This window comes from Leucoraja erinacea, chromosome 32 (assembly GCF_028641065.1).
Source record: "Leucoraja erinacea ecotype New England chromosome 32, Leri_hhj_1, whole genome shotgun sequence".
NCBI lineage: Eukaryota > Metazoa > Chordata > Chondrichthyes > Rajiformes > Rajidae > Leucoraja > Leucoraja erinaceus.
The window spans coordinates 10508493-10527760 of NC_073408.1; the positions used below are offsets into that span (position 1 = coordinate 10508493).

Sequence of the window (19268 nt, forward strand, 5' to 3'; positions counted from 1 at the left end):
GCATGCGCGCCGACAGCGCGGTGAATGCTGGGATTTGTAGTCCGTCTCTCTAGTAACTCACTGTATAACCATATAATAATAACCATATAACAATTACAGCACGGAAACAGGCCATCTCGACCCTTCTAGTCCGTGCCGAACACATAATCTCCCCTAGTCCCATATACCTGCGCTCAGACCATAACCCTCCATTCCCTGCCCATCCATATAACTATCCAATTTATTTTTAAATGATAAAAACGAACCTGCCTCCACCACCTTCACTGGAAGCTCACTCCACACAGCTACCACTCTCTGAGTAAAGAAGTTCCCCCTCATGTTACCCCTAAACTTCAGTCCCTTAATTCTCATGTCATGTCCCCTTGTTTGAATCTTCCCTACTCTCAGTGGGAAGAGCTTTTCCACGTCAACTCTGTCTATCCCTCTCATCATTTTAAAAACCTCTATCAAGTCCCCCCTTAACCTTCTGCGCTCCAAAGAATAAAGCCCTAACTTGTTCAACCTTTCTCTGTAACTTAGTTGCTGAAACCCAGGCAACATTCTAGTAAATCTAATTTGTCATGTTGTTACTTGTGGGCGGAGCACCAAGGCAAATTCCTTGTATGTGAATACTTGGCCAATAAACTTACTTACTTATCCAAGGGTGCAGTGGTTAGTGAGATAGATACAAGATGCTGGTGTAATCATGGATGATCAGCCATGATCATATTGAATGGCGGTGCAGGCTCGAGGGGCCGAATGCCCTACTCCTGCACCTACTTTCTATGTTTCTATGTAACTCGGCAGGACAGGCAGCATCTCTGGAGAGAAGGAATAGGTGGCATTTTGATTGAGACCCTTCTTCGGACTGAGAGTCAAGGGAGAGAGAAACTACAGATATGGAAGGGTTCAAAGGTGTGAAAAGTTCATAAATTCAAAAGTGATAGGAGCATAATTAGGTCATTCGCCCTATCAAGTCTACTCCGCCATTCAATCATGGCTGATCTATCTCTCTCTCCTAACCCCATTCTCCTGCCTTCTCCCCATAATCGCTGACATCCGTACTAATCAATGACATCCAGACTAAACGGGAAAAGATTAGTAATCAAGGATAGATCAAAAGGACAGATCAAAGCAGATGCTGATCAAGGTAATGTGGGAGGAAGGAACTGCAGATGCCGGTTTACACCGAGGATAGACAAAAAATGCTGGAGTAACTGCAGCAGGTCAGGTAGCATCTCTGTAAAGAAGGAATAGGTAACATTTTGGGTTGATACCCTGCTCCACAGCTTATAGTGTGCTCAGAAGCACTCTATAAGCACAATCATACAGCAGTACAGGAGTGCAACAATTGTAGTATTGAATGTAGTAGACCATTCGGCCCTTCAAGCCAGCACCGCCAATCACTGTGATCATGGCTGATCATCCCCAATCAATACCCCATTCCTGCCTTCTCCCCATATCCCTTGTCTGACTCCGCTTTCTTTAAGAGCCCTATATAGCTCTCTCTTGAAAGTACCCAGGGACTGGCCTCCACTGCCCTCTGAGGCAGAGAATTCCACAGACAAATTCGAGCTGCTTGACTGCAACTTTGTATTTACATTGTTGGTTTCTTAGCACTGTGAAGAAAATAGCAATGTAACTGATACTTCTGCTCACCATACAATCAACAATGCCAAATGTCCAATTTGGATCTTCTGATCACATCTGTGCACCCAGGCAATGGGAAATGTGTGTGAAACTTATCAAACAATATCTAACTGGAAAAGCACTACACTAATATCAAATTATAAATAAACACAATAACTCCAGCTTTAAAGTTGCTTTTATTTCACTACTAAGATTTCCATTTGTTTTCTGCATTCAAGAATTTGAAATATTAATGCACAAAATTGATGCCTCCTGGTGGTGAAACACACACAATAGACCAATCTTCCAGAAATGCACACCATTTTATGAATTAGCACCAAGAAATGAACTAAAGTGGTGACAACCTCTAAATTGTTACTTCTCACAGTGTCAATAATTGCTAATTAAATGAACAAAGTGTTTTAAATTAAAAAAAACATTAAACGTTAGATGTTTTTATTCTATGAGCATTTCATAGAACAATGTAACAAAATAGAACAATGTGTACACACAATGTGGGTTAGAAATTTGCCTGTGAAGTTGAATGTTGTACCCCAGTAAAATAATGCTGTGATAAAGTAATTTCAGACGTTACGTCGTTGCATTCGCAGCAAACCATTTTTATTGCACTTTTCTGTATTGCAAAGCCACATCATCTGTGCATGTATGAAGAAATGCGAGTTGTAAATAAATGCCATGCAAATACTGTAAAAACAAATTTTTATTCTGTACTAGACTAAGTGGGACCCGTTGGGCTAGTTGCGCTAGTATGGGTGTTGCGGGCCGAAGGTACTGGTTTCCAGAGGGCTAGTATAGACATTATGAACCGAATGGATTCTTGGGCTGGCAGCCAACTGTTGCAACGATTTTAAAAGCAAAGCCAAGGCAAACAATTGGGCAGCAGCCACCCGACAACCAAAATTCATTTTGTGAACACAAACTTCTTAAAAAGATGAGGCAAACAATTGTGCAGCAGCCACCTAACAGCTGCATCGAGGGGACTCACCGTGGAGTAGATGTGCGTTCAGTGTGATACGCAGCTCAGAGCCATGACCCTCTCGCTTCCTGGGTCTGGCAGACACTGAGTGAGGAACTACACTTTCGGCTTTCTCCAGCTTTTTTGTGTACCTTCGATTTTCCAGCATCTGCAGCTCCTTCTTAAACTACACTTCCGGGTTTTATAGTCCCTCCCCCCTGCGGCTAGCGGGGGCAGCAGAGAGAATGGGGATTTTTAAAAAAAACATTAATATCTCTCTGATTTTTCATCGATAGGAAAGATCCTATAAGATAGGAAGGCGGATGGGGGCTCTGAGCGAGTTGGCCAAAAATGACGGCCGTTAGGTGGCGGCATTCTCTCGGAAATCACACCACAGCGAGCCAAAAACGGTCAAGATCAGACTTTTAGTAATATAAATATATAGATATCAGCTTTCTCAGTGGTGTTTTGTGAATTCCAGAAGAGTGCATTTCCATTACTTAACCTGCTGTAATGTGGAAAATGCCTGATCTTACAGTTGCTCATCACAAATAAGCTTCCAATGACCAAAACATAACCTTACTTTGGTTTGCTTTGTATTTAAGGAATGGAAATACATAATTAGGAGAAAATAGCTGCAATTTCTATCCAAGTTACTATTATTAATTATACCGTTTAAACCCAGCAGTTGCCTTCAGAAGGACAAATTCTTTGAAGCTTAAATTTTCAAACTGGGGGTAGACAATTATATTTAAAAAAAGTTTTCATTCTATGCGTAGGTGATAAACTGTGGTTTTGTGGGATGGGGCTGGGCAGACTGGAGTTACTGAACCTCTACTCCAGACCAATGATTAGTATACAGTAGTCTATTAATATGAATCAATTCTTAAAATAAGGCTCCAGAGAAGGAAATGAAATGATTACAACTCATGGTTAAGATGCTCTTGGAAGGCAGCAGCTCTACCGCTGCACCATTGTGCCACCTTGGAATTTTAATTTTAATCATTTGGCAAAATCTGCGGGTTATTCACTGAACATTCATGTCTTTATAGCAATAAGACCCAGCTCTCGGTGGGTCTCGGCAGTTGTACATTCACTCATTGTTTTTCTCTATTTTATGTTGTCCTTCATTCGTCTTTTCACCTTGCTGGTTTGGTTGGGTTGAAACTCTGTTGTTGTCTCTGATTTCTCTTTCCTGCTGAAGGTATAGAAAAGTATGCAAGTTTTTCCAGTTAGAAAGCAGTGCCAAACTCTTTCCTCCCAGTCAGCATCTAAATTAGGCAATCCTGAACTAATTTACAGATCTTTTCTAGAAACGTTAATCTGTACGATTACTGTACTCCATCTACTTGCTTTAACAAGTGTCTGGTTTTTGGAAACATCAGGAGTTGTTTGCAAGATTTTCTACCATTACCAAGTAGTGATTATTATTGCAAAACACAAAGTGCTGGAAAAACTCAACATGTCAGGCAGCATTTGCAGAGGGAGACAGACACAAAATGTTGGAGTAACTCAGCGGGACAGGCAGCATGTCTGGATAGAAGGAATGGGTGACATTTTGGTGAGAGACCCTGGAAGTTCCCATAACAGTTACTCACTTTGAAATAATTCATCCAGTGCAGAAGGCTTTGCAATGTCTTTAATGAAGATGGCAAGGTGCTATATTCGGTCTTATATTCTTTTATCGAGCTGCTTTAGAACCCTAAATCTCCATAATCTTTGGGAGTCATGACAGATATGCAGAGAATGGAGGGATATGGATCACGTGCAGGCTGTTGAGAATTGTTTACCTTTGTATTGTGTTCGGTACAGACATTAAAGGTTGTAGAGTCCTGTGCTATACTGTTCTATGACACTATTGTTAATCCTTGACATAAAACACATTAAATGGGTAAATATTACCTCTCCAGCAACAGTCAGAGATTCTGTGTCTCTCAGTTTGACATTCAGTAAATCAGCAATTGCTTCTAAATGAACTTCTGGGCAGTCTTCATTTTGGAGTAGGTCAACATGTGTACGTAAAGTAGGGGAAACACAGAGTCGCAGAAAGAATGTTTCCTTGAAGATGCCTCTCAGTGCCTAGGATAATAACACAGTACGTTTGTAAATCTAATCTGTTGAGGGGCTGACCAAACTAAGTTTTAAGTCTGGCTGTAATGTAATTTTGTTGCCGTACCTGGTGGAAAAACGTGAGGTAGAGAGGATTGGAATCATCCCTCAGCTCACCCGCAGCAATGTGAGCCAAACAGTGAACCAGGAGCAGGGAGAAGTCACCCACCGATGTCAGTTGTTGGCGTCGAATAAACAGCTCTTTCCGAGAATGCTGGAATACAGAAGTCTTGTTATAATGTCCCAAGCGATAAAACAGAATGGAAACAATTCTAGTCCTTATGCAATGAAAACAGAAGATGCTGGAAATATTGTTCTGAAGCTCGAATAGAGAGAGCAATGTTAAAAACAAAATGTTCATTATTCCGATACCAGAGGTTGAGGTTAGTCTAAGGTTGGAACCAAAGTACAGAAGGGACCTTTTCACAATGGGTGGTTGCTTCACTTTGCCACGTTATGGGATATGGATCATGAGTGGGCAGATGAGATTAGTTTATCTTAACATCATGTTTAGCCCAGACATTGTGGGCTGAAGGGTTGTTCCAGTGCTGTGCTGTTTTATGTTCTATGTAGTGAAGATACATTGATCTGGAAATTCCCTTTGCATGCCACTACAATTTTCTGTGGGACACGAGTGAAGTTTATCTAAACCCAATTGCTGGATGCATTTGGGATCTTCATCTGATCAAACTTGTGGAAATTTGGTCTGTCTTCCCTCAGCATTTGAAGTGATAAGCTATGGGGGGTGATGCTGTTTGATCTGTTGGAGGCAACTTCAAGTTTGTTGTCTATATTGGGCTTGGTATCACCGTGCTCACTCTCATGTGCTATCATTGGATGGAGGTCACTTCGTCATCTCAAGGAAGTGGCTCCTTGAACAAATGACACATCAAGATGGTTCTTTTCATTAGGGCGCCATGGTTACCATTCATGTGGACTCGTGACATCATTGACCCCGAGAGGAGCTTGTGCCCATCTGGAGGCTGGTGTCTCTCTCAGTAGTCTGCATACTGACCTTTAACAAAGTTAAGAATGGGATCCTTCAGCGCAGCAGCTCCATGCCGCTGGGCATTATTGACCCATTGAGGAACAGGCACAGGTATCGACCCTTCCTAAGAATGTACTGGACTGATGTTACATACTGTACCTGATAATAAAATGAATTCCGGAATTTATTGCGTGTATAATTGTTCATGGGCAAACTGGAGGCAAGAAGTAGGTTTATGTCTGGGGCCTGTGGAAAAATTACGAAATGTTACTCTTATGCCATAAAACATAAGTGACAGCTCGTTGTAAAGGGGCAAATGTAACATATAATCTGGGCCTGCGATGAGTTTCTCTCCCATTATTATACTATTGGTTTCAATGAATAGCCTTATGTTTCAAATATCCAATGATGGCTTGGTCGCTGTCTGAAAAGAAACTTGTAAGATGTTCCATGTTTATGTAAGCATGTGGGTGTAAAAGTGTACATCTTTGGCTGTACTGTTGGTTTACATCTGAATGGAGAAACATTTAAAATCAGAGCAGGGACAGTCCATTTGGCTCTTTGGGGCTGCTCCATTCTTTGAAGCAATCAGTATTCACTTCCCACTTTTTCTCCATATCCCTTGATCTCTTTAACATTAAGAAATTTCATTGGGCGGCACAGTGGCACAGCGACAGAGTTACTGCCTCACAGCGCCAGGGTCCAAACCTGACTGCAGGTGCTGTCTGTGTGGAATTTGCATGTTCTTTGCATGGGATTTCTCCAGTTACTCTGGTTTCCTCCACTTTCTAAGGACATGCAGGTGTGTGTGTTACTTGCCCCTAGTGTGTACAACTTAAACTAGTGTATGGGTGATCGATGGTCGCCGTGGACCGAAGGGCCTATTTCCACACTGTCTCTAAACTAAATACTACTTCCTTCTAGAATAAATGTAATCTTGGCTCCACAGGTTGTCCACTCTCTGGGTAAAGACATTTCTCCCGATCTTAGTTCTGATGGCCAAATCCCATTTCCTGAGGGAAATTTCAGTCATTAGGAATATCCCATTCCCACACTGACCTTTCTGTCCTGGACCTCCTCCATTTCACTTGGGTAGCTTACACCCCAGCGGTATGAACATTGACTTCTCTAACTTCAAATAGCCCTTGTTTTCCATCTCTCTCCATCCCCTCCCCCTCCCCAGTTCTCCCACCAGCCTTACTGTCTCCGACTACATTTTATCTCTGTACCGCCCACTCCCCTGACATCAGTCTGAAGAAGGGTTTTGACCCGAAACGTCACCCATTCCTTCTCTCCATAGATGCTGCCTCTCCTGCTGAGTTACTCCAGCATTGTGTGTCTATCTTCAATTTAAACCAGCATCTGCAGTTCTTTCCTATGCATTAGGAATATCCTCCCTACAGCTAAGCTACCATGTCATGTCAGAATTTAATGTGTCTATTAGATACTTGTCAACTCTAGTGAAGATAAGCCCAATCACCTAATCTTTCCTCATGTATTCATTCTGCCATTCTAGGAAGCAGACTAGCTCCCATCCAAGTCAAAAGATTGGCAAGTAATGTAAATACGCCTTTCAGTAGCTAATCTTCAAATATTTTCAACATCCTGGAGACATTATTAAATTCTCTCTTGGCTGTCTCCATTTTGCATAATAGTAAACATAAACAATGATGCAGGTATGCTGGGGGAAGTTAAAATGTTTCATGGCTTCAAGATCTTAAAAAAGAAAACATAGGGAAGAATAAAACTTGACTTCAGGAAAGAGAGAATGCAAGATTCCAATTCCAGGTTACCTCACAAATGTCATCACAGCTGCTGGAACTCACATTGATTATTCTCTTCACAAGCTGTGCTATGAAGATCCCAAAACGATAGACATCTAGCTCACTCCCAGAAAGCTTCTCAATGCCCAGTGGCATCAGGTTTCCTTCACATGTGCACCCTGCATCCACAATGTCTGTGCATGGGCTGTCTGTTCCTGTAACAGAATGGTGCCTCTTTCAATCAATAGCAACTTCTGCAACAATTTTGTCATAACAAGGTGTTTCAGAGATGAATTAGCAAACAAAATTTGGTAACTAACCACAAAATATGAATATTAGGGATATTAGGAATGATGGCCAAAAGTTTGAGCAGATTGTGAAAATGAAAGGTTTGTGCCTGTGTAGTGATTCCTATGTTGCAAATGCCTTGTCTTCACCAAAGCCCTTATGAAATTTCTTCCTTCATTATTTGTAATGAAAGAAATGTGGCAGCCAAATAACTCTCACACACAAGGGTGCAAGGATCCAATGTATGAATATTTGATGAAGCGTACATGTTGGCCAGGCTACTGTGGATAATTCCACTATTCCTCTTAAAATGGTACCATGAGAGGTTTAATGCCCATGTGAAGTGATTATCAGATTAATATCTAATCTGAAAGTTAGCCCTCTGGCAGAATGGATAACTAGAATCTGCAGTTCCTTCCTACGCATTCCCTTCCGACATGAGCTGAGAGGCCGCCTAAAATTTTATATACAGGTTTCAGGAGCAGGAATTAACCCCAGAATATGTAGCTCAACCACAAGAGTGTTATCCATTGTGCCACTACAGGTTTTAAGGAGCACCTTTGAGGAAGGCAGAGTGATGGAAAGCTTTAGACTGGGAAATCATGAGCTCAGGGCCTTGGTCGACGAAGGCACAGGCACCACTAATGAAGTGCCTGAAATCACAGGTTCAGAGGACTAAAACTGGAAGAGGAGCAATGTCTTAGAGGATTGAAGGATTGGACAAAATTGTACAATTGATGGGCCATGTAAACCCATGGAGGGATTTGAAAAGGTTGGAATGTCAAAGTTGGTTAAGCAATAATGGGATATGGTGATGGACAACCAAAAGGAGTGGAGCAGACAAGTGATTTCATCGGAAGTTGCCTCGGATTGATCAACAAGTCACTATACCTTGATAGTTGACTTTGGCTTCATCAGTTTCCTGTTGATCATCTTTATCTTGTGGAGCCACCCTGGCCTCTGGATTTGCTTTCAGGTGTTCATTGATTTCCGAAAGGAGTTTGAAGAGTGGGGACTGCAGAACCATCTTGATAGAGTCTTTCACTATAGGTATGAAAAAATTCAACATTCAGTGTTGAGTCTGAAGAAGTGTCCCAACCCAAAATGCCATCTGTCTATTCCCTCCGCAGATGCTGCCAGACTTGCTGAGTACTTTGAGTTTTACTCAGCAATCTAAGTTCAAGATATAGGAAGATGTTAAGTATGATCTTGCATTTACATCTTGCGTTCATCTTAAATAGAAGAGCAGGACCTGTACATCACTGGCACAACAAGTGCCATCTTGGCCATGGATGATGCTTACCCAAGGTAGCCCTGGGTCTTTGAAGGAACACTGGAACATTCAATGCAACAAAACCTGCCATTTGTTCAAAGGTTTTGGTGGCTGAGTAAAAGAGAGAATAATATAGTTTAATTATAGCATATCAAAATCATAAAATAGAAACATGTCTATCTATCAAGAAAAGACATAAAATGCTGAATTACTCCACATGTCTTTTCTTGATAGATAGACATAAAATGCTGGAGTAATTCAGCAGGCAGGCAGCATCTCTGGAGAGAAGGAATAGGTGACGTTTCAGGTCGAGACCCTTGATCAATCTGAAGAAGGGTCTCGACCCGAAACATCACCCAGTCCTTCTCTCCAGAGATGCTGCCTGTTCCGCTGAGTTAATCCAGCATTTTGTGTCTGCAGTTTAAACCAACATCTGCAGTTCCTTCCTACTCTTTTTTTTGTACCTTTTTATGATTTCATGTCATCCCTAAGCACAGAACATAGTGTTGCAGAATTATTCTGTTGCAGCGACAGAGAAAAAGCAGATCAAAAGAAGTGCACGTGCCTGAGAAGACAGAATTGGAGGAGAGCAGAGATCCCAGAGGGCCATTGAACTGAAGGAAGTTATGAGGGAAGGGATGAAGCCTGCAGTCCTTTCCAATGTGCAGCTTTGAGGGGTTGCTGGGCTGTGAGCAGACATTGTGCAGCTCGGACCTTACTCAAGCAGCAACTGGTGGGCTATTCAGAAACTGTCATCATAGATTCCCCAGAGAGCCAGCTTATTGACTTCAATGAAATCCCAGGAGGAAGACATTCTATTTGTGGTGCACATTTCTGACTGAATCACCCTCTTCATACCTTCGTTTAGAACCTGTTCGACTTGTTGCGAATGTCTAGCCTCTTCCTTCTGCTCTTCCGCTAATTTCTGCTCTGCAATTCTTCGTCGGCTGTCGGCTCTTTTCCCCTTTCTCCTCGCCTCCAGATCCTTCTCAATCTGTGCAATCTCCTGCTGAAGACCCTTCTCCTGGAGCTGCAGCCTTTCACTATGCTCTTTAATAAGTTTCTGCAAGAAAGTAGTTGTTTTTTTAAACTTAACGAAGAATGGCAAATCATTAACTCCTTTGGGAAATTTCCATTCACGAGTGGCAGTTTAAGAACAATCCTATTATGTGAAATGGAAGACCAAGAATAAGAAAATTTTGCTGAGATTGTATGAAACTTTGATCAGTCAAAATCTGGTCATAGACATAGAGTCTTACAGCGTGGAAACAGGTCCCTCGGCCCAACTTGTTCACACTGGCCAACATGTCCCGTCTACACTAGTCCCACCTGCCTGTGTTTGGTCCACATCCCTCTAAACCTGTCCTAACCACTTATCTGTCCAAATGTTTCTTAATATCCAAAAGTATCTCAACTACCTCCTCCAGCAGCACGTTCCATACACCCACCACCTTCTGCGTGAAAATGTTACCTCTATTAAACCTGATGAATTATACACAGGTTTGGTCTCTATACCTCAGAGACAGTGAAACATCGATTCAACAATCAGATTCCTACGCTGGCAAGGATGTTCAATGATGAGTGACTGAATAGGACTGGCTATGCCCACTGGAGCTGAGAAAAGTAAGAGGTGATCTCATTGATCTCATAAGACTGCAGTGACATTGTATCTATGAACACGAGAGTCTCCAATAAGGGAACAAAGTAAGAGATTCACCATTTAGAAATGGGAGCAAGATCATTTTCTTTTGAGAGGGACAAAAATCTTTAGGATTCTCTGTCAGAGACCTGCGGTCACACCATTATTGAGCATTTTCAAGGTGCATTTTGGATGTCAAGAGTATTATAGGTTCTAGAAATCCGACTGGAAAATGGGGCAGAAATCCATGTCATTGTTTGGATGAACAGGGCTTGAAGTCTCATGTAACCTGTAATATTCTATAACAAAACAGAGAGCGCAGAACATAACAGAATGGGAGCAGGCCTTTTGGCCCAAAATGTCTGTGCCAAACATGATGCAAAGGTAATCTAATCTGCTCATGATCCATACTCCTCCATTCCCTGCATATCCACATGCCTATCTGAAAGCCTCTTAAACGCCACCATCGTATATGTCTTCACCATTGCCCCGAGCAGCACGCCCCAGGCACCCTCCAACCTCTATGTAAAGAAAAACCACCCACTACAACTTTGGTCATTTTGCCTTAAACCTATCTAGATTATTATCAAGCCAAACACTTGAGTACTAAAAGAACAATGTATTAAGGGATTAGCCATATCATCATAGTATAGATGTATTTGTAACAGTGCAGGATCATCATTTAAAAATGTTGTGAATTTATCATATTGACAGAACGTTACCTCTCTGAGTTGAAGTATCAGTTCCCCTCGTTCCAGTTGGTCTTGAAATTTGGTTTCTTCCTCCATCATCCTCAGGTTGTGCCGTTGCTTCTTCTTCAGAAGTTCGTGTGCGATGATCTCTTCAGCTATCTTGTCTTCCTTTGCTAGACTGGCTTCAAGTTCCTCAATCTACACAGTGATCAATCCACAGGGAAATGAAAAAAATATATAAACTGAAGATTTATACTGTGGGCAATTTCTCCATTTTAGCTGCAGATTTTGTTTGATGATGGTCTGGGGAAAGATCTTGAGATGTTTTACTGTGTTAAATGTGTTCACACAACAGGACAGTGCAGGAACAGGCCATTCGGCCCACAATGTTGGTGCCAAACATGATTGAATGATTACTTTGTCACATGTGACGTCACAGTGAAATTCTGCATACCCAAGGAATGATAGCTGTATGAATGTAGATTAAATGTAGAATGTAGATCAAATCAGGGTAGCACGAAAATCTGATATATTGCATTATCTGCAATGATCTGCAATATTAAATGCTCTTTTTGTAATAATCACAAACCTCTTCTTTTACAGCCATTTCTCTTATTTTTTGCTCCCGACATCTCTTCTCATTAATATTTTGCAGTTGCTCCTGTAGTTCCTTCATCCTTGCCTGTCGGAATGCCTTCAGTTCAGTCACCATGTGTTCAGCTTCTTCAACACACTGTATAACAGTAATAGATGATGACAGACTTGAAGCTTTGATCAAGTTAGAGTCACGCAGTGTGGGAACAAGCCCTTCAGACCAACTTGCCCTCGCCAACCACCATGCCCCATCTGCAATAGTCCCACCTGCCTGCATTTGGCTCATGTCTCTCTAAACCAATCTGATCCATGTTCCCCACATAGCAAAGGCCCATAATCAGTCTACCACCAAGTCTTTGTTTTAACAAATGATTATATAAGATCATAAAATATTCGAGCCCATAAGTATGCTAGTCAGACTCTTGTACACTTGAATGTCACTGACACACAAGGATAGGGAAGTGAAATGACAGATGGAGTTTAAGCTGAGCAAGTGTGAGGTGTTGCACTTTGAGAGGTCAAATGTAAAGAGAAAGTATATGGTTAATGGCATGACCCTTAACAACATTGATGTGCAGAGGGATCTTGTAGTCCACAGCTCCCCAAAAGTGGCAATGTTCAAGGGAGAAGTGCAGTGCAAGTTTTTATTTTACATTGAGAGTGGTGGGTGCCTGGAACGCGCTGCCAGGGGCAGTGGTTGAGGCAGATATGATGGTAGCATTTAAGAGGATTTTGGATTGGACAGGGAATGGAGAGATATGGATCACGTGCAGGCAGAGGAGATTATATTAACAGCACTATGTAGAGTCCGCAGGGCCTGTTTCTATGCTGTACGTTTTATCTTCTGTCTAAGGTGGTTTGGTTGAAATATTTTTCCGTCAAACTTGAAGTGTTAAATGTAAAGTTTCGTTAGCAAATTTCTCTAATTCCGGAAGAGATTGAGAAAATGCCGGAGTGCCGGTATATCAATAGATGACACAGATATTTTCACATTACCAACCTTGTCAGAGGTGAATGGTTTTAAGCTATCAGCAAATTCCTGAAGCTTTTTCTCTCTTAGTTCCAGTAAGGCATTGACAGATTTCAGGTCCATCAAAGCTAGATGTTGGCCTTCTGCTTGGTTGCGCAAGGGTTTTATGTTTGCGTCATCAACCTCTGCCAACCATTGCTGCAACACAAGTCAGAACGCATGCCATCATTCATTTGTTTTAACCACAGAGTTAGAGATTTGTAGAGCAAGGAAACATGTCCTCTGGCCCGCCACACCCAATACATTCTGAAATCAGCCAGGGGCCATTGTAAATGGCAGAGATAGGTTGTGGGGACCACAGGTGTGTATAACGTCAAGTTAATGGAGGTTAAAATGAGAAACGGTAACTAGAAAAGCATGGGAATAGTCACGGCTAGAGAAAACATACTTGCAAAATTAAACAGCCATCTTGTCTTCTCTTCATCAGATCTTTTCATCATTCAGATCTTTGAATCTGAAATGACAGCTCTGTTTCTCTTCAATGGAAGCAGCTTTGCCTGTTGAGTATTTCCTGTTTTATTTGTATACACTAATAACATCTCTGGACATCAAGAACGAGGAAGATGTACAAACCTCCACACAACAGTGCGATGCATCCCTGCATTCCTGCTGCTGCTTTTTTAGACTCTGATCCAGGAGAATGTACTGCCGCAGGTGGCGTAACAATTGGAAAAGGCAAACCACGGTTCCAATGTCACCTTTCCCATCTCCTGTCCTTGCTTGCCTGATCGCCTGTTCCTCCTGCAATTGCAACTGAAAATGCCAGAGAAACAGAAGATCAAAGAACAGAATGGCTGATGCAACCCAACCCACAGCATGGCTTCACGATAACTCTCTATTCCTTCTCCCTCTGGTTATCTTGCTTAAGGTATTTACACTGCTTCAGTAGTCAGCTCCAGTAACGTGCAACGTTATGAGCAAAATAGGTTGCACCTCGTGCTACTTCATTCTCTACCCTTCTCTCCCCCAGAGTGTTTTGAAAGCTTCACCGCATTGAATCTACTCTGATCTACTCTGATCAAGAAGGCTCATCAGCGTCTCTTCTTCCTGAGGAGACTGAAGAAGGTCCATCTGTCTCCTCAGATCCTGGTGAACTTCTACCGCTGCACCATCGAGAGCATCCTTACCAACTGCATCACAGTATGGTATGGCAACTGCTCTGTCTCCGACCGGAAGGCATTGCAGAGGGTGGTGAAAATTGCCCAACGCATCACCGGTTCCTCACTCCCCTCCATCGAGTCTGTCCAAAGCAAGCGCTGTCTGCAGAGGGCGCTCAGCATCGCCAAGGACTGCTCTCACCCCAACCATGGACTGTTTACCCTCCTACCATCCGGGAGGCGCTACAGGTCTCTCCGTTGCCGAACCAGCAGGTCGAGGAACAGCTTCTTTCCGGCGGCTGTCACTCTACTCAACAACGTACCTCGGTGCCTTCCAATCACCCACCCCCCCCCCCCCCCGGACACTTATTATTATTTATTCAAATCGTTTGCTATGTCGCTCTTCCAGGGAGATGCTAAATGCATTTCGTTGTCTCTGTACTGTACACTGACAATGACAATTAAAATTGAATCTGAATCTGAATCTGAACGAGGCAACCTGCACCAGTTCCACCAATTCCCCTCGTAACTCTGAAGGCACTATTTTGGAAAATTCATGGTCCCATTACTAAAGCTCAACATCAAAATATGTTGAGATACATTGAAAAGATACCTTGTTCATTCAATAATTCAGATCTCTTTCAAAATCGAAAATCCCAATAAGACAATATTCGACTGGGCAAGGAACTGGTCCGGAATTCCTCTTGATTTTTTTTTTGCAGCATCAGTAGAATCTTTTGTCGATTAACCCGAGTGCCATTTGCAATCACATTTCCTGAAACTATCATCAGGATTCTGAAGAAATTGGAGCCAGTTGTTTAAAACCTACATTTAACATTTAATGCTCATGAAGAATCACCTGTTCCTCTACAAGGTCCTGACGCTCCTTGTACTGTAGGGCAAGCTCTCTCTGCAGGTCCGCGTTGTGTTTGTTTGACTGCGCTGCGGAATCCTCTCGACTTAATGTCTGCGTCATAGACACATCTTCATTTTCCTCCTACAGTTAGAACAAAACTCAATTATTAAACACTTGCCCATCTCACCTCACTGTTTGCTCCTGTACGCAGACAATATCTATGTTGATTTATAAAATGTTGGTAAGGCCATATGTGAGGTATTGTGTGCAGTTTGGGTCGCTACATTGCAGGAAGGATGTGAAGAGGGCGCAAGAGAAGTTTACCAGGACACTGTCTGGATTGGAGAATATTAGCTGTAAGTATAGATTTGACTAACCTTGGGTTATATTTTCTGGCACGTTGGAGGCCGAGCCTTAAAGAAGTTAATAAAATGATGTAACGCATGAACAGGGCAGACACCCAGAATCTTCACCCCCCCATGGAGGAAATATCAAAGACTGGAGAACAGGATGGATATGGATCATGGCAGAGGATATTATTTTAAGTTGGCATCATGTTCACCACATACATTGTGGGCCAAAGAGCCTGCACCCGTGCTGCACCGTTCTCTGCCTCTACTAAACGTGATTAAACATGATTTGTGGAGGGAGTGCATCTTTAGGTGAGGCTCGTTCTTACATGTGGATTTCCCACTGGCATTATCTGTTGGTTTCTCTCTTCTCGCTGCAGCCTGAGGAGATTTGAAAGTTTTCTTACATGTTCCTCCTGCAGATACCTCCCAACTGTAGATGCTGTTCGTTCACCCGAGGGACAGTCTTGTTTGCTGAGAGGTTTGCCATCAGCTTCATCTAAATTCTGCATCTGGGATTGAAGAGGACAACATGAAAGGCCAACCACTCAGGATCAGACAGCGCGTCGTCCACAGAGCGCAGAGGGTTATTGGGACACAGCTACCAGCCTTGGAGGGCATCTACCACACACGGTGCCTTAGGAAGGCCATCAGCATCCATAAAGACTCCTCACACCCTTCTAAGGGACTGTTTGAACTATTTCCCTCCGGCAGACGTTACAAGGCCTTCTACGCCCGAACCTCCAGACTCAGAAACAGCTTCATTCCCAGAGCTATAGCGGCTCTGAACCGGCCCTGCTGAGTGCCCCCCATCCCCCCTGGACTCTCCCTCGGATGATCACGTCGCACAGTTTATTTATTTATTTTTTTACATTGGTTGGAAGCTGCATACCAAATCTCGTTGCACTGATGAGCAATGACAATAAAATATATTATTATTATTCTTATTATTCTTATAAAACAGGCCATTCGGCCCACACCATATCCACACAAACCAGCGTCCATCTATCTGTATTAGTCCCATCTAGCACTTGGCCCGTAAACCTTCTTTGCTTCAGTGCCTGTCCAAAGCCTTATTCTCAGTGCCTCTGCTTCCACCATTCTCGCAGGCAGTGCATTCCAGGTACTCACTACTCGGGTTATAAAAGATTCCCTTCTGATTGACTTCAAATATCTTACCCTTTAACCTAAATCCATGTCCTCTACTTTTATCTCTCTTTGATATGGGAAAAGATTTCCTGTAGTCTACAAGATTACAGGATAGATGTGTATTCCAGGTACTCGCCACTCTCTGGGTATAAAAGGTTCCCATCTGATACAGGAAGTGCTGTGAGCTTCTCTGGTCGAAGGCCAGGCAGGTTCTATTGGATGCCAGTTTTGGCTAATGGGAGCCCAGGCTCTGCTCTGCTTCTGAGAACATAAACGTCACTTTAAACAAGTTTAAAAAGTCTGAGAATTAGTTTTGAGCATTCACAGGGAAAAATATGAAGTAAACATAGGTCTGTGTGTGTGTAACTGTACCTGTAACCTACTGTAGATATCTATTTTTGTATATACTCTGATGAGTTTCCTGATATCCTGCGTCACTAACATTGAGGCTTCCAGTGACAATTCGCAACTTTGTAGAGGCGGGAGTGAGTGATACGTGAAGCAGGCCTCCTTGTCAACCAAATGTGCAACAGGGTTTTGCACACAGCTCTCGCTTGTCTCCAATGGTAGGGGAACCTTTAAAGGAGGTCAAAATAGGTTTTAAATCAGTGTTTACCTTAATATTTTTAATGATCTAATATTGTTTTACATTTTGTTTTAGGTAAATTATATATGTTAAATAAATAATCTTTATAAAAAAATGTTTTGAATGGTTAACTTGGACACAATCTGAGTTTTTCACAATTGGTCATTTGATTTGACCTGTTTGTGCTCAATCTTTCCATAGAATTTTTGGAAATCAGTGATCAACAGCTTCAATCCGCTAATTATGTCTTTCTCCATTTCTAGGATGTTTTTGGGCATCGCCAGTTTAGGGTCAAGCCCAACTTCCATTAGAGCCACAGCATGTTGGTCATGCAATGCCTGCACTGATTTTCGACGTTGTTCCATCAAATCCATCAGCAGTTTCTCCATCCGGTCAGATTTTCCACTATCCTCTTCCTCCTGCAACTAATCGAACAGCAAAAAAACTTCTTTCAATGCTTTGCACAAATATCAGCATGCATATTATTTATAGCTGGGATGTAACTCGCTGTACTACACACAAACCAGCTCTCTTCCCCCCCCCCCCCCCCCCCCCCCCCCCCCACCCATCAACTCTATCTACATTTCACACTACTTTGGAAAAGCCACTAACTTAATTAAGAACCACTTTCACCCCCGTCAGTTTCTCTGCTCAGCTTTCTCATCAGGCAGAAGATACAGAAGCTTGAAAGGCCGTAACACCAGATTCAGGAATAACATCTTCCTTACTGAACAGACCTCTCCAACGTAATGCTCTAGTCCTGATATTCCAACCTACCACATTATGGACCATGCACTTTTTTTTTCATTTGCACTTTCTCTGTAACTGTAACACTGTAATGTTCTAACACTATAATTTGCACTCTGGTGTTCTTCTCTTTGCTCTAACTGTTGTACTTGTGCATGTTTTGGTTGTACGCATGTATCGTATGGTATGAATGGATAGCAGACAAACTTTTTCACTCTTTCTCGGTACACATGACAATAATAAACCAATAAATAAATGAACAAATTAATATCGTTATCCACCATCCTGCAGGTTTCTGCGCCTTGCGATGGGCACGATTAGCATACCCTGTCCATTTAAATGCTCCCCATCATTGCTGGGATCTTGTGTTCTAGGCCCCCAATTCTTCAGTGAGAGAATTTTTTTGAATTCATCAAGAAAATAAACTTCCTGTGTGTGGTCTGCGTGTGTCTGGTGCTCTCTATCACTCACATACCTCTTCTAGCACCTGGCAAATTTTCTTCACTTCATCTGATATCAAGGTGATCTCCAACTGGACTGCCTCGGATGCATGCTTCTCAATGTGAAATCTTACAATGCCGCCGGGATTAAAAGGAACAAAAATAGAAAAAATATCATTTAAAATGAAAGGAATGGCGCCAAGAAGTGGGGATAGTTGCTACTTAATCTCACTGATATGTAACTGGAAGAGATGTCAGATTACGAAGAGGGGTCCAACTGTGACCAACAAGGAGTTCCGGGATAGATGCTGGAGTAACTCAGCGGGACAGGCAGCATCTCTGGAGAGAAGGAATGGGTGACATTTCGGGTTGAAACCCTTCTTCGGACAGGGCATTTCCAAGTCTTTGACTCCATGGCAAAAGTCCAAATGCAAATTGGAGGAATAACAACTCATATTTTGCTTGGACATTGTACAACCCAATGGTATGAATATTTATTTCTCGAATTTCAAGTAACCCTTGCAAACCCTCTCTCTCCACCCCTCCCCCAGCCTAGTCATCATACTAGCTTCACTGTCATTCTGTTGCGTTTCACTGTCTGTTTAACTCGTTATCACATAACCCACAGCCAACAATAGACCATTGTGGGCTCAACCTTTTTTTGATCGGCATTACTTTTTGCACATCTTTCATTTATTTGTTCTATATCTCTCTCTATATGACCATCTATAGCTCTCGTTTCCCTTTCCCCTGACTCTGCCTGAAAAGGGTCTCGACCCAAAACGTCACCTGTTCCTTTTCTCCAAAGATGCTGCCTGACCTGTTGAATTACTCCAGCTTTTTGTGCCTATCTTCATTGTAAAACATAGTTTGCCTTTGTTAGCAACACCCAAGGTTGATTCCAATAGGATTTGATTAGATCGTTCTGGTGCTGATGTTAGATGGGTTTTCAACACACTTTAGCCCCCTTTCCCACAAATGAAAAGATCTTTAGGTCCACAAAAAACATACCCCAGCATACCACAGTGGCACAGCGAGAAGAACAGCTGCCTTAGAGCTTGAGTGAAACAGGTTCATTCCTGC

The 19268-nt window shown here is 42.4% G+C and overlaps 2 protein-coding genes across 3 annotated transcripts; both read right to left on the bottom strand.

Moving 5' to 3' along the window:
* Positions 1-70: 70 nt before the first annotated feature.
* Positions 71-13130, bottom strand: LOC129712352 (uncharacterized). Of its 2 annotated transcripts, XM_055660706.1 has the most exons (11): positions 12931-13130; positions 11926-12069; positions 11367-11534; positions 9864-10068; positions 9036-9116; positions 8624-8776; positions 7508-7659; positions 5841-5927; positions 4761-4907; positions 4487-4663; positions 71-3782 (listed from the first exon to the last, which is right to left on the bottom strand). In XM_055660706.1, exons 1-11 carry the CDS (start codon positions 13021-13023, stop codon positions 3678-3680), a joined length of 1512 nt encoding a protein of 503 aa, XP_055516681.1. In that variant the 5' UTR covers positions 13024-13130; the 3' UTR covers positions 71-3677. The 2 variants fall into 2 exon arrangements, with proteins under 2 accessions (XP_055516681.1, XP_055516680.1); XM_055660705.1 differs by lacking the exon at positions 12931-13130 and having other exon boundaries at positions 11926-12247.
* Positions 13131-13145: 15 nt separating this feature from the next.
* On the bottom strand, positions 13146-17486 carry LOC129712353 (uncharacterized). The gene is made up of 5 exons (XM_055660707.1): positions 17175-17486; positions 16785-16988; positions 15593-15775; positions 14917-15054; positions 13146-13713 (listed from the first exon to the last, which is right to left on the bottom strand). Exons 1-5 carry the CDS (start codon positions 17385-17387, stop codon positions 13477-13479), a joined length of 975 nt encoding a protein of 324 aa, XP_055516682.1. The 5' UTR covers positions 17388-17486; the 3' UTR covers positions 13146-13476.
* Between the last annotated feature and the right edge of the window lie 1782 nt (positions 17487-19268).

Excerpts from the sequence above, each read along its gene's own strand:
- LOC129712352 (XM_055660705.1), bottom strand. The coding sequence starts at position 12,216 with ATGAGCCAAATGCAGGCAGGTGGGACTATTGCAGATGGGGCATGGTGG. Across the intron at positions 10,069-11,366 it reads TGATACTTCAACTCAGAGAG|AAACTTATTAAAGAGCATAG; the intron begins GTAACGTTCTGT and ends ACTTTCTTGCAG. Across the intron at positions 7,660-8,623 it reads AGCCAAAGTCAACTATCAAG|GAACAGACAGCCCATGCACA; the intron begins GTATAGTGACTT and ends ATTCTGTTACAG.
- LOC129712353 (XM_055660707.1), bottom strand. The coding sequence starts at position 17,387 with ATGGAGAAACTGCTGATGGATTTGATGGAACAACGTCGAAAATCAGTG. Across the intron at positions 16,989-17,174 it reads GAAAGATTGAGCACAAACAG|GTTCCCCTACCATTGGAGAC; the intron begins GTCAAATCAAAT and ends CCTCCTTTAAAG. Across the intron at positions 15,055-15,592 it reads TGCCAGTGGGAAATCCACAT|GAGGAAAATGAAGATGTGTC; the intron begins GTAAGAACGAGC and ends TTCTAACTGTAG.